The sequence below is a fragment of the Schistocerca americana genome, chromosome 4 (genome assembly GCF_021461395.2).
Source record: "Schistocerca americana isolate TAMUIC-IGC-003095 chromosome 4, iqSchAmer2.1, whole genome shotgun sequence".
Taxonomy (NCBI): Eukaryota; Metazoa; Arthropoda; class Insecta; order Orthoptera; family Acrididae; genus Schistocerca; species Schistocerca americana.
This window is the reverse complement of record NC_060122.1, coordinates 322,041,020-322,056,254: the sequence shown is the minus strand read 5'-3', so window position 1 is coordinate 322,056,254 and position 15,235 is coordinate 322,041,020. Positions and strand designations below refer to the sequence as shown.

At 42.9% G+C, this 15,235-nt stretch overlaps 1 protein-coding gene across 3 annotated transcripts in view; it reads left to right on the top strand.

Annotated features, from left to right (window-relative positions):
• Positions 1 to 2,808: 2,808 nt before the first annotated feature.
• Positions 2,809 to 15,235, top strand: part of LOC124612944 (very low-density lipoprotein receptor) — a 611,819-nt gene continuing 599,392 nt past the window's right edge. For 2 of the 3 annotated variants that reach the window (XM_047141452.1, XM_047141450.1), the window contains exon 1: positions 2,809 to 3,072. In XM_047141452.1, the coding sequence (XP_046997408.1) occupies positions 2,946 to 3,072 (127 nt within the window). In that variant the 5' untranslated portion in view covers positions 2,809 to 2,945. The remainder of the gene's footprint in view (positions 3,073 to 15,235) is intronic. The other variant, XM_047141451.1, reaches the window with a different exon arrangement.

Here is a 15,235-nt window from a genome sequence, read left to right as displayed (position 1 = left end):
CCAAAATGACCCACAACCCACTTTCACTTTTTTTTTTTTTTTTTTTTTTTTTTTTTTTTTTTTTTTTTTTTTTTTCGAAGACACCAAACTGGCAGGTAATGCAAATTGGAAACAACCAAACTTAAAAATAATTAGAGCCTTCCTAAATGTAATGTTTTGTATATGAAAGATACACCAAAATTGTTTTATATGACTTTTCTTACACTGAAAGCTAAGCAAATTATTGAAAGTTAGTTGCTAAATCACGTCGATGAAACCAAAAAATATATGAATAACAAAAAAAACTTGCCTTGTTATAAGTATGTCTCCTGCTGTTCATCGATATAATGAAGTGAGCTGATATGCCCTTTTGTTACCTGAAAATACGTACCTATTACATACAAACTAATTTTTATGTGATTTACGTGACTATAAAACACTTTTTGATTACCGGTCGTGGACACTGAATAGCCAGACCTAAGTGCAAAAACAGTTTGGAACACATGTAAAATGGGCGAGCGCAGTGAACGAAACGAACAACTGGATACTGAACTAACTAGGAGCAGTCGGCAGTGGAACTGAGACAGTTGGTCATGCGAAGAACGACGAGTGCGGCCGAGGGAGACCGAGGCTGAGACAAGCACGTGACCGAGGCTGGAACAAGAACTGGCGAAGTGACCGCCGCGGCCGAAGTGAACTAGTGAACTAAGAACCGATCATTCCTCGTTCCCGGGAACTATAAGTAGACCGCCGCGACCGAAGTGAACTATGAACCGATCGTTCCTCGTTCCCGGGAACTATAAGTAGACCGCCGCGACCGTAGTGAACTATGAACCGATCGTTCCTTGGAATTCGTTCCTCGGTCCTTTCGTTCATCTTGGTGAACCGTTCCTTTGCATCCGTTCGTTCGCGAGCTACCCATCTCTAGAGTGAACCAAAGTGTTGTTGTTCAGATATGAAGGGGATACAGAGAGGCAGGAAATGTGGATGACATGCCTCGCTCAAGCCACCGAAGGGATACTACTGTAGTGGACGACCGCTACCTACGAATCTACGGATTATGGCTCGAGGAACCGTGACAGCAATGCCACCATGTTGAATAATCTTGTCGTGTTACGACTCAAACTGTGCACAATAGGCTGCATGATGCGCAACTTTACTCCCGAAGTCCATGGCGAGGTCCATCTTTGCAACCACGACACCATGCAGCGCGGTACAGATGGGCCCAGCAACATGCCGAATGGACCGCTCAGGACTGGCATGACGTTCTCTTCACCGATGATTGTCGCTTATGCCTTAAACCAAACAATCGTCGGAGACGTGTTTGGAGGCAACCCGGTCAGGCTGAACGCCTTAGACACACTTTCCAGCGAGTACACAAGGTGGAGGTTCCCTGCTGTTTTGGGTGGCATTATATGGGGCCGACGTACGCCGCTGGTGGTCATGGAAGGCGCTGTAACGGCTGTACGATACGTGAATGTCATCTTCCGGCCGATAGTGCAACCATAATGGCAGCATGCTGGCGAGGCATTCATCTTCAATTCGAAACCCCATCGTGCACAACTTGTGTATGACGACATCGCTCGATTAGAGTGGCCAGCATGTTCTCCAGACATGAACCCTATCGAACATTCCTAGGATGGGTTCAAAAGGACTGTTTACGGAAACGTGACCCACCAACCACTCTGAGGGGTCTACGCCGAATCGCCGTTGACGAGTGGGACAATCTGGACCAACAGTGCCTTGATGAACTTGCGGATAGTATGCCACAACAAATACAGGCAGGCATCAATGCAAGAGGACGTGCTACTGGGTATTAGAGGTACCGGTATGTACAGCAATCTGGACCACCACGTCTGAAGGTCTCGCTGTATGGTAGTACAACACGCAATGTGTGGTTTTCAAGAGGAATAAAAAGGGCGGAAATGATATTTATGTTGATCTCTATTCCAGTTTTCTGTACAGGTTCCGGAAGTCTTGGAACCGAGGTGATGCAAAACTTTTTTTGATGTGTGTATGACAGCTTGTATATCTGCTCGTTTCTGTACATACTACCACCTCTCAAAGTTGCCTGCCCTAGAGTGCTAGCAACAACAGTAACGGTACATGTTTTCCAATGTCAGAGGTATCAAAATAATTTTGGATTGCACCTTTCGACTTGTTAGTTCCCGGACCAGGATCCCTTGACTCAAGAAACTGATATATTTATCCTTCACCGTCATCCCTGACAGTTTGTAGCATCACCACCCAATCACCTTGTGCATACTTGGATACTCACGCTCCGGCGCTATAATTTCGACGCTCTGTAGCGTATTTGGATGACGTGTCCAGTCACGGGTTCCTATTCACATTTTGTTCCTGAATACATCTGCTACGTCCCCTCGAAGTTTGTCGGTGTAATTTTGAAACACCCAGCATATACATCGCCTGTTATTTTTTTTAAGGGGCTGGGGAGCATCATAACCCCATTGAGCATCCCCTCCCCCACCACCGTACCTCCACCCAACCCCTTGGATTCGCGCCTTTTAATAAGTGTACGGTGAAGAAAAACTTGAGAAGACGGAAACGATGGAGTCCCGTGCTTCTCGCCTCAATTTCTACTGTACTGATTTTCGTGTATCACAGTTTGTACTACGAGATGTGAAATTCAGCCCAACTTCCCCCTTCGGCAGACTGCGGTTTAGGAGTACCTCCCGCGCAAGGTAGGGAGGTTCGCGGAGCCCCCGCGAGGCGGCGCCAGCGTCCGCACCCTCCCCTCCACCGCCCACCGGGCCAGTGGCGGCCTTGCAACGATCAGCTGCGCGCGCACACCTTGGCCACGGCTGTCTCGCCCAGTCAGGCTCGTGCCGCCGAAGGAGTCGTTTGTGTATAGCTCCCGTTTCGCATCTGTAACCGTTACTCGCAACACTAGCAGGAGTCTTGACTGCAACGGCACCACTAGTAACCCTACTGTTGTTGATCTTGGCATGGCCTTCGTGTACCTGCGGTCGCCGCTGTCCTTAACACCGTGGTGTTTAGTGATACTCAGCCTATTTGCGGCCACGTTGGTGCCAGGAGGTGCTGCGACCGGCAGTCTGCTCGCCCTCGATGACAGTGAGTAGTGTATTTTGTGTTCAGTGTGTGTCGTCTGCATCTCACTACACGCTTCCTGTCCACTCTGTATGCGCTAACAACGGTTATGGCTTTAAGCTTTTGTCAGAGGACTGACAAAACAATTTCTAATTTCCACTGGCTTTAATTTTATAAATAAAGGATGAATGACCTGCTTAGTCCGTTGGTAAATATTAGTTTTAACAAAGTTCTAATGAGAAAACAGCAACGAAAACTGTTCCGAAATCAATGAAATGACTTTATTAACTGCCAGCTGCCAGTCATACTTTGATTTACGTTACGGTTGACAGAAACGTCTCCGTACGAGTCTTCAGATTTGGTAAACACGGTACTTTGAATCATACATTAGAAAACTGTCTGACTTTTCTAAATGAACGTTAACTGTCTTATAAGTTGGTTTTTATTGCGCAAGACGTAACATTTACGTAGCAGCATTTACTTCAAACTTTGCAATATTGAACGTATACAAAGGAGATACTTTATTATCATTTTTGATGTATGTCATGCTACCTTGCTGTTTGTAATCTAGCCATTAAAGTTTTGTACCGATGTTGATTTTTTCCGGTTTTTTTTCGATTTGGATTCAGGCCAGAGATCTTAATTGGCCAACAGCGTTTTTGCTGAAACTGTAACTAACGAGCGCTGTACAGCCGAAGGGAGACAGGTTTTAATCACGAGGTCGCTTGTTATCCACGGCACGATGGTTCCCACAACGAGCCGGCGTGTTGTCGTTTCTAGGGCGTTTTTCTGATGTGTAGATGATTGTCAAGTTTTGCTTTGCTTTTGACGCGAGCGGAAGAAATTTTTCTTTGCTGCAAACGATTGGAGGGAAAGCGGCTAGGGGCGATATGTTAGCGGGTGTTTGCAAGCCTATGTGGGTGTTCAAAAACGGAAAAAACCCCTGCGTCGAAGTGTTAACGTAGTGCATCATCTGGAGTGTACTGCTGTCGGATCGATGTGGTCCACGTGAGTAGATGAGAAATTCCGATGCTTGCGTGTTGCCTGTACATAGGTAAAGCAAATAAATTGGAAACGTTGGTTTGCTTGCAAAATGGGCTTCTCGTGTATTTTTTAGGCCCAAATTCATCCACCCAGTTTCATGGGGGTCCGATGGTTCGACGTACAATCGGAAATCCCTACGTCCCGGTATCGTATCCGTACCGGCACACGAAGCGTTGTAGAAAGGCAAAGGCGCCTAATAACGAACAGATTCTAGGACAAAGCAGTGACACAAACATGTGAATTATTCAGAAATAGACGGAGCATTGGACGTACTGAAGTCGAGGTTATTTTCCATCCATTAGGCCACAAAAGTAGCATTTTCAGTGAATGACACGCTAATGTTGAATGGTTTTCGCGTGTATGGACCAAAACAATATAGCAACATAGATACTCTTTCAGATGCAGATAATTTAAAGCATTGTTTGCATCATAAGCCTGTCGAGCGGATTTGAGTTTTTGTAGTGATTAAGACACTGGAAGTGGGTTCCGCCCCGTGAAATGTTATTTGTGATGCCACTGATCTGCATTGTAGCCTGAGGCTTAGGTTATGTTTGGAGGCGATAGGTTGTGATTGAATGTCAAATAAAAGTTAAGGTAACATATTGACTTGTAGTGTATGTCCTTATGTTCACCCCATAACACACTTTGGTATGTTTAACGGACTTTTCTTTCAAGAAATCTAAAACTGCAAGGTAAATTCGGGAAACTTAGATAGCGGACATGTGTTCGCGCGTATTTTAATGCATGCCATGAACATAGTTCCGATATAAACTACGAAAAAATGCGAGAGACTAACGTAACTATTACCGGGTTTGATGGGACCGAGTTTGTCGTTTTTCCGTGCGATACTGATCTGCATTTTAGCTTCCGAGATGGTTCTTCAAACATAATTATTGGTTAGTCTTTTGCGTAGCCTCCATGTCAGCTAGAGCTAATGACTGCGATGTCGACAGATCGATAAACATTAGCTATAGCTTCTGTCCAAGCGCATCTGACGGAATTAGACTGTTAACGTTGGTAATTGTATATGATTGCCTTTCTGGGTGGGTAAATTATTAAATTATTAGGTATGTGGTCTTGTTGCCTAAGGGCCACTGACCATAAGGACAGAATATATAGCTCGTAAGCAGTTACTTCCCCCCCCCCCCCCCTCCCCCTTTCCTTTAAAGTTACGTCGTCTCAGTGACTGTAGACTTATCGTCTCTCGAATTTCGTCTAATGGTAGTGCAGCCCCTCTCTTCACATCAAGCAGCTTTTTATTCATTTTACATGTTTCCATTATGCCGCCTTGAGACCAGGAAGTGGTGCTTTAAAATGGTATAGCAGTAGCAGGTAACCATAAATTCAATAAAAACACTATTAATACTGCGTGAAGGTTAATGATGCTTGTTACAATACACAGATTGCGATTTTCAGTTAAGGGGGGTAGGACATCAAACGGGCCGACTTGGAGCAGGAGAGTCAGCACAGGACATTTTATTTTCTACTGTGTATACTTTTACAAATAAATTCATAAAATTTTGTCAGCATAACCAGGAAGGAATCAGGATTCACACTCGTAGCAGCGGAAGTTCAAAAACATAACAAAATAATTTTTTTGCATGTGAAATTTCGTCATTTTCACTTACTGTTGGCTGCCTTTGTTGCTATAGGTACATTTTTCTTCACAAGTAAGAGATTCTTTGATGAACTTTGCACAGTATACAAACCGTACTTACAGGTGTATGAAACTCTATAATTTTCCAGATCTATTAAAAACTGTGGTAAAAATTGAGATAATTAACTACAAATTTGATTTTTGCTAAACAAAAAGTTTAAAACGTAACAGCTCATTCATTTTTTCATAAATCAAATAGGTTCTAGATTTTGACACTTGTAAGTATGGTTTGTATGCTGTGCAAAATTCATCGAACAGTCTTTTACTTGTGAAGAAAAGTGTACCTATAGCAACAAATGCAGCCAATAGTAAATGAAAAAATGATGAAATTGCACATGTAAAAATAAATTATTTTGTTGTTTTTTTGAACTTCCGCTGCTACGAGTGTGAATCCTGAATCCTTCCTGGTCATGCTGACAAAGTTTTATGAATTTACTTCTAAAAGTATAGACAGTGGAACTTAGTGTCCTGTGGTGCTTCTCCTGCTCCAAGTCGGCCCGTTTGAAGTCCTACCCCCTTAAGTACAGTTACGTGACTCGTTGTGGCCGTACCTAGAGTTGGATGTTTTGTCAGGTACGGACACAAAAACGTCTCCAGTACATTATGGAACAAGTAGTGTTTGTCTAAGTAGTACTGAATGACCAAAAAGATGCGGCGTACGTGGTAATTGAAACAGTCATTTGCCTATTTGCACGTAAAATAAATTTAATTTTGTTGCTGTTTTTGGCTTGTGATTTTGGGCCCCGCTATTAAATCTTGGTTGTTGTATGACGGATCTGTAGTGTAGTGTAAGGTGTAGATTATGTCGAAAGGTGAAAATTTGGTAGAGTTTGCTAAGCCAACGCATTTAAATGCCAAAGATGATGGTAAGACTATTCTGTATCGTAGCCAAATGTTTACTTTCGTGCCATGTTCAAACGGTGTTTGCCGTACGTAACGCACTTCGACGAAAAACTAAAAATCGGAAACGAAATTCATAAAACGTTTTAGATGATCATCTCTTTGACGAGTATTTTAATGCGTATTGTGTATATATGCCGTACATAAACTACGAAAAATGCAAGGGAATGGTTCAATACGGTGTAGATGTAACTTGATGTCGGAACACTGGTTGCCGGCCACGCAGCGGCTCTCTCAAAAGGCACCTGGGTGCGTCGCAACCGCGTTCGCCCCACTCTTTCCTCTGTCGCGTCAGCCGTGGTATAATTATCGCCTGGACCTGTTTACCGCGGCGCCCCAAGGGCGGGCAGCGCGCGACCACTGCCGGGGTGGACCGCTGCCGCAGCTGGTCACCTGCTCCATTCAGGCGCGCGCCGCGGCAGTCCAATCCAACACACTGCCGAAAGCAACGGCGGGTACCGCGAAGATATTCTGGTGGGTGGTGCTGCCTGCCTGTCGGGAGCGCATCTGCTGCCTCCCAAGGCTGCCGCTGACGTCCGCGCAGCAGCCCGGCCGACGCACGCCAATCCGTGGGTCACTTTGGCCGCTGTGTGTACTTTCTGGCTCGTCCGAGGCGCAGCTAGCAAACTCCGGGTCGTAGCCGGAACCGTAGCTCCCACTGCAACACTAAAGGTCGCTGCACACGCATCGAATTACATCCCGACCGACAAAATTCCGTGGCAGCCTGCAGACGTCTCGACCGACTGCACTGAGCGATTACAGTGCTGTGCTGTCGTCATTTGTTTATCCTAAGTTTATTGTTTATGTTCTACGAGATCCCTCTTGGTTTTACTTAGAAACGAGTGAATTTCCTTGGCTTTTTTAGAGATAACAAGGCAACAAAAGCAGAGAGAAACCTGTGGGCAAAGTAACGGCAAGGAAAGAAATTTAAGCACGTTCTGTCAGAGACAGCAAAGGACTTGGAAGAGCAGTTGAACGGAATTGACAGTGTCTTGAAAGGAGGATATAAGATGAACATCAACAAAAGCAAAACGAGGATAATGGAACGTAGTCAAATTCAGGTGATGCTGAGGGAATTAGATTAGGAAATGAGACACTTACAGTAGTAAATGAGTTTTGCTATTTGGGGACAAAAATAACTGATGATGGTCGAAGTAGAGAGGATATAAAATGTAGACTGGCAATGGCCAGGAAAGCGTTTCTGAAGAAAAATTTGTTAACATCGAGTATAGATTTAAGTGTCAGGAAGACGTTTCTGAAAGTATTCGTCTGGAGTGTAGCCATGTATGGAAGTGAAACATGGACAATAAATAGTTTGGACAAGAAGAGAATAGAAGCTTTCGAAATGTGGTGCTACAGAAGAATGCTGAAGATTAGATGGGTAGATCACATAACTAATGAGGTATTAAATAGAATTGGGGAGGAGCTTGTGGCACAACTTGACTAGATGAAGGGATCGGTTAGTAGGACATGTTCTGATGCATTAAGGGATCAACAATTTAGTATTGGAGGGCAGTGTGGAGGGCAAAAATCGTAGAGGGAGACCAAGAGATGAATACACTAAGCAAATTCGGAAGGATGTAGGTTGCAGTAACTACTGGGAGATGAAGAAGCTTGCACAAGATAGAGTAGCATGGAGAGCTGCATCAAACCAGTCTCAGGACTGAAAACAACTACTACTGCTACTTAAGCAACTGGGACCTGACAACTTTCATGATTATCTAAGAACGGATGAAACATGCATTTCGGCGCTGCTGAACATCAAACCATTTATTAACGATTAAGAATAAAGCCACGAGAGAGGCTATAAGTTGGAAGGAGAAGCCTCTCTCGCCAACTTACAGCCTACATTATAATTTCTAATCATTGGCAGGAGTTAAGATTACCTCCGATTCAGTGCTGTTGTATTCCCACAATCAACTAAATGGTTCCTGAAACATGCAACGTGATTTATAGTTGACCGAGGAGGTACATCATGATAAAACAAAATAAATAAAATGGGTGTTCACGTAAACTTTGTTAATTTATCTATGTAGCATAAAAGATGGCCTACAAATCCCACATGTTGCTCTTCATAGCAGCGGGCTTCGACACAGACTTGATTTTTTTAACCCTTGTACCAATGAAACAAGACTGTTTATTGGATTAACGTCAATTAAACGTAGATCTGTCGGTTTTTAGACTTCTTTCCTATAAGTATCGGAAACAAAACTTAGAAAAGCAGGAGGTCAACGGACTTTTATTTTTTTCTAAATGACATACGAAACCATTACGGAAGATGTGTTATTTCTTGCCTCTATATTGCTATACTCCTCGAATTATGTATGCCAAAAACGTCTGCACTCTTTAAATTTCTCCACGAACTCTGCCCTTGGAGTTTTGTCCGCCCCGTACCCTGCAACGTATCAGAACAGCATTTAACCCCGTGCGGTGACGAGAGACGAACTTTGGTAGGGCGGCTGGCACGACAGCGCTACACACGGCACAGTTTGTTGGGGGGTGGGGGAGGAGGGGGTTGGGAAGAAATGGTGGCGTATCGGATGTCAGGTGGTTCTACCCACTCGACGTCCCGACAAGGGATGTTCGTCCGTCGGTCAAACCGCCTACATACGTCCAATATGTAAGTAAGTCGGTTGGTGCGTGTGTGGGGCCCTTAAGTTTATTCACTGACGATGCTGTTGCATACAGTCCTACAGTTTCGTTCGTGGACAACCGCAATGGACTTCAGAAAACTTCTATGTAATTGAAGATGTACCAGTAAATGTTTGTCAAAATTGTATATCTCCGGAAGTTCTTTGCCGATTGCGTCGATATTTAGTCAAAACGTTGATTTCGAATACGCGCGCAATTTGGATACTTATTTTTAAACACTCAGCGTGGTTCTCAGTAACATCTAAAAAAGAAAAACTGTGGCGACGTAAGATTATGCCTGAGACAAGTAATTTGACACATGGGGAAGTAAATGTTGGGGAATACTCCAAAAGTGGATGTCAAATGTTGAACATGTGACGTCACACCGCAATACGAAATGTATTTTCCAGCTCGTCCATGAAGGAATGATGGAGCGATGCAGTACTTACATCCAAGCAAATGGTGCCAATTTCGAACACATTTCGTAAGTGCGATCTATTTTAAAAGTTACAAAATTACTGCCTTCGCTGTACCCAACCAAAATCCATTCTTCTTTTGGGTTTCTTTCTTCTTTCCTATTTTTTTTCAGACCTTATGTAGTAACACACCAAAGTGAATACTTGACTTGGGTTAGGAAGGCCAGATGGGATAGAGAGATGAGCTCAACCGCTGCACGTGCGGCGAGGTACATCGTCTGGTGAAGTCCCATGTTCAGCATTCGTCATCCACTTTCGCCGTATCTCCCGACATTTGCTGCTCCTTTGTGTCTTATATTGAATTACCACTCTCACCGTCACCTGTGTCGCTTCGAAAGGTTTTAAACGTTAATAACAACCATAATCATGTATATAATATATAAATCTATAAATCTTATAATATATAAATCTTTCACTTATAAAAGGAAACGTTAGTATATCATCTATATCATCTATTCATTCTCTCAGCGACCACACCGGCACCGAAACGGAATATAACAGAGAGAAGGCCGAAATACTGAATTCGTTCTTCCGAAGTTGTTTCACTGCGGAAGATCGTAACACTGCTCCTCCTCTCAATCGTCGTGCAAACGTCGAAATGGCAGATTTTGAGACAGCCGATCGCGGAATTGAAAACCAGCTGCAATCGCTTAGTAGTGGAAAGACTTCAGGACCAGATGAGATACCTATAAGGCTACCTATAAAGATTATGCGAAAGAACTTGCTCCCTTTCTAGCCATAACTTATCGTAGACAGCTTGAGCAACGAAAGCTACCAAACGAATGGAAAACACCGCGGGTCATTCCCGTTTTTAAGAATGGCCCTAAGACAGATCCATACAATTACAGACCTATATCGTTGACGTCAATCTGTTGTAGAATTATGGAACATTTCTTATGCTCATGAGTTATGACGTTTTTGGAAAATAAACATCTCTATAAAAATCAATATGGATTTCGCAAACAGAGGTCCTGCGCAACTCGGCTAGCTCTGTTCCTCCATGAGCTCCACAGAGCAGTGGACAACGGCGCTCAGGTTGATGCCGTGTTCCTTGGTTTCAGTAAGGCATTTGACACCGTCTCGTGTTGCCGTTTAATGAAAAAAGTACGAGCTTACGGAGTATCGGAGCAGACTTGCGATTGGATTCAAGACATTCTTGCAAATAGAACTCAACACGTCGCTCTTAACGGCACAAAACCCACAGATGTATAGGCAATATCCGGAGTACAACGAGGAAGTGTGATAGGACCGTTGCTGTTTACAATATATATATAAATGACTTAGTAGAAAACGTCGGATGCTCTTTTTTTAATTCTATTCGCAGATGATGCAGTTATCTATACCAAAGTAGCAACGCCAGAAGATAGTAAGAATCTGCAGAACGACCTGCACAAAATTGATGAATGGTGCAGATTCTGGCAGTTGACCCTGCTCGTAAATAAATGTAACATATTGCGCATACATAGGAAAAGAAATCCACTACTGGACAGCTACACTACTGATGACAAAGAGCTGGAGACAGCGTCTGCGGTAAAATATCTAGGCGTAACTATCCACAGCGATCTTAAGTGGAATGACCACATAAAACAGATAGTAGGATAAGCAGATACCAGAATCTGATTCATCAGAAGAATCTTAAGGAAATGTAACTCATCCACTAAAGAAGTGGCATATAAGGCGCTTGTTCGCCAGATTCTTGAGTATTGTTCATCTAAATGGGATTCCTATCAGGTAGGGCTACTAGAGTACATACAGAAGATCCAACGAAGAGCGATGCGTTTCTTCACGGGATCGGTTAGCAGGCAAGAGAGCGTTAGGAAGATGCTAAACAAACTCCGCTGGTAAACGTTACAAGAGGCATTGTGCCACACGTAGAGATTTACTATAGAAATTTCTTGAAAGCACTTTTCAGGAGGAGTCGGACAACATATAAAATCCCCCCCCACATAAATCTCGCGTATTGACCACGAGAACATTCGAGAAATTAGAGACAATACAGAGGCTTACCGACAATCATTCTTCCCATGCACTTCTCACAAGTGGAACAGGGTTGAATGGATCAGATAGTGGTACCGAAAGTACCCTCCGCCACACAGCATTAGGTGGTTTGCGGAGTATGATGTAGACGTAGATCTGATGTCAGTATAGTTACATACTAAGCGACAAGAATGGTTTATTCTCGAAAACAAGCAGGAAGACAAGGATAAACTTCACACCTGGTGTAGCGAATGGTAGCTGCCTTTAAATGTAAGAGAATGCCTATAATAAAGCGAGAGCTTCCGATAATATTTGCTACAAGGTTCGTGATGAATATTTGGAGCCAGTCTCATTGAATATTTGGGGGTAATAAAAAGCTGTATGAAATGGGAAAATTCCATAAAATCAATGTTAGAGAAGAAAGACTTCCTGGAAGTTTTCTTGTTAATTTCAGCGCATCTCTAAATAAAACCGCAGACAAGATAAGTGCGACCTGTTCCAGAGTATTCTTCCAGTGTTCGTAGTACATGTCACAGAGCATGATAGATACTCTGGGAATTAAGACCAATTACTACGATAGTAAAGAATCGGTATACCAAACAAGAAAGCGCAACAGTAATCAGGAAGTTTAACTGGGATTAATAAGACTTAGTTACCATGAAAACGTTATTGGTAAAATTTCGCGAACATGTAATCGAAGAAAGCCGACCGACCACGTTGCTACCACGAGCGTATACCTCGCGTAAGGCGCATGAGAAAAAGTTGACAGAGGGTAGGGGGCGAATGGAGTAGGAAACGAAAACGAGAAGACTGGTTCCATACACCCTCCATCAAGCACTACACCATGGCCTGGGGCCTGTGTAAGTAGATACAGATTCCTATACGGAGACTAAATAGTGAAACAGGAGCGTTTCATCAGAAATTGGCTTCGGGAATGTTAAGAACTAACCTTCTGTTAAACTATCAGTGAGCTTACCCTTTCTACTACAGGTACCTGTAATTCTAGGATGCTCATTAACTGCACAATGCAAATCTTCGTATTACGGGCTTTTTATTCCATGAGCTTAGCGTAAGGAGCGAAGTAGAGGGGCTGACGTACAAGTAATTTTTTTCCCGCCTTTCACCAACAAAAATAGATTTGTAAATAGATTTAAGAGTATCAGATTTCTATAGTGAATGCAAGAACTCGTTTCATTGAAAGAAGTCATTAATATCTTTAATTTACGATTGTACTAACCCTATGTTAGAGCACTGATCACCTGCATTGAAAGAATACATCCATCCTTGAAAATTGGTATTCAATTACAGGAATTGTTACATTGAAAATAGTTGACATTCCGCAAACGATTTGTAAGTGAATTTCGGTAGCTTTTTAACTGACAATAAAATTACCCTGTACGTAAAGAAAGCAACAGGACAAACGCATTGTCATAGGAAGCTAGGTGCAGTGTGTAGCACGAACACCTAATCTATATTCGAGAATGTAATTTTTCGCGGCGACACTGTTGAATTTTTTTCTCTCCGCGTTCGATTTAAATAACCTAAACTGTCTCGAGCGTTTTTCATCTGGAACTAATGTCCAGCAAACATTTACTACCGATGTATCGTTACAACGCGGAAGCGCTGTAACAAATGTGTATGAAAGGCAGAGCGCAGAATCGCGGTATGAAGGGGGAGGGTACTTGATGTTCGGCTCCTATTTGAGCTAGGAACATAGAACGAAAAGTTCTTGGTTTATCCCGGACCACCGGCCATTTCGTATAATCGTTAGAAAATCTTACTGTGGCTGTGTTACAGTATATTAAGCAAGGTTTCTACGACTAACCGGAACTGTCGCCCAGGTAAACTGTGCGAATCGATCACTTCCTCTTGAAAAAGATTTTAAATGGGCCGAAATTAAAATTCGGCTAATGGCATCATTTGTATGTGAACTGTTCTGCTTTCACGTGCAAACACATGCAAACAACACGTTCTTCTGGGAGATTTCTGAAGGGCACCCCCCCCTTTAAATTTTTACGAATCGGTAAACATTGCACAAAGATAGATAAATAGTCAAAAGTATTTTTTTATCGAACAATCTTCATCCGTTGTCGAAATACGATGGTTTAAAGTTCAGCTAAATGTAGCACGTGTAATTTGTTCCTACGTGAATTGAATGCTCGGAAACGGTTCAGAGTGAATCAAATAAATAAATTCATTCTTAAGACAGAATTGAAAACTCGCTTTCAAAAATCTAGCTTCTTTCGGATTTTACGTGCAGAAACGATACTTCTACATTTCGAACTTGTGCGAATTGGTGCAAATTCTGTACGAAGGTAGACAAATACATGCAATTACTGGTTGTCCTCTTTCCTGTTTTGTGAAAGCTTTCTCCATTGCCACGATATAAAAACATGGTTCGAAAGACAATAAAAAGAACTTATACCGGATGATTCGTCGCCAGAGTCAACAAAAATATGCATAGGTCGCCAAGCTGTGGCAATCTAATGTCGAAATTATGCTAGAGTAAAAGCTGCGTACCGGAATGAAAAATGTTCTTATCGTAGCACAAAAAGGTGAAAATATCGTGGGCAGAATCATGGCTGTAGAAGAAGGGAAGAGGTTTCATCTTACCTGGGAGCTTCAAAGACATTTACATCAAAACATCTTGACATACTCGTGCTTTTTTACGATTTAAGCCCACTTACCAAGCGCAATGAGCTCTTACAAGGAAACCTCCCCATCGCACCCCCCTCAGATGTAGTTATAAGTTGGCACAGTGAATAGGCCTCGAAATACTGAACACAGATCAATCGAGGAAAGAGGAAAAAGTTGTGTGGAACTATGAAAAAAAGCAAAATATACAAACTGAGTAGTCCATGCGCAAGATAGGCAACATCAAGGATAGTATGCGCTCAGGAGCGCCGTGGTCCTGCGGTTAGCATGAGCAGCTGTGGAACGAGAGGTACTTGGTTCAAGTCTTCCCCAGAGTGAAAATTTTACTTTATTTTCGCAAAGCTATGATCTGTCCGTTCATTGACGTCTCTGTTCACTGTAATAAGTTTAGTGTCTGTGTTTTGCGACCGCACCGCAAAACCATGCGATTAGTAGAGGAAAGGACGTGCCTCTCCAATGGGAACCGAAAGCATTTGATCGCAGGGTCATAGGTCAACCGATTCCTCCACAGAAAAACACGTCTGATATATTCTACACGACACTGGCGACGGCATGTGCGTCACATGACAGGAATATGTTATCGACCCACCCAACTTGTACACTTGCCGAATGGGTAAAAAGATTCTTCTACCTTGCCCGATTTAGGTTTTCTTGTGGTTGTGATAACCACTCCCAAAAAAGTGATCGAATCGGACGGAACGGACAGATAATAATTGTCTGAAAATAAAAATATTGAACTTTTCACTCGAGGGAATACTTGAACCAAGTACCTCTCGTGCAGCAGCTGCTCACGCTAACCACGGGACCACAGCGCTCATGATCTCATATTATCCTTGATGTTGCCTAT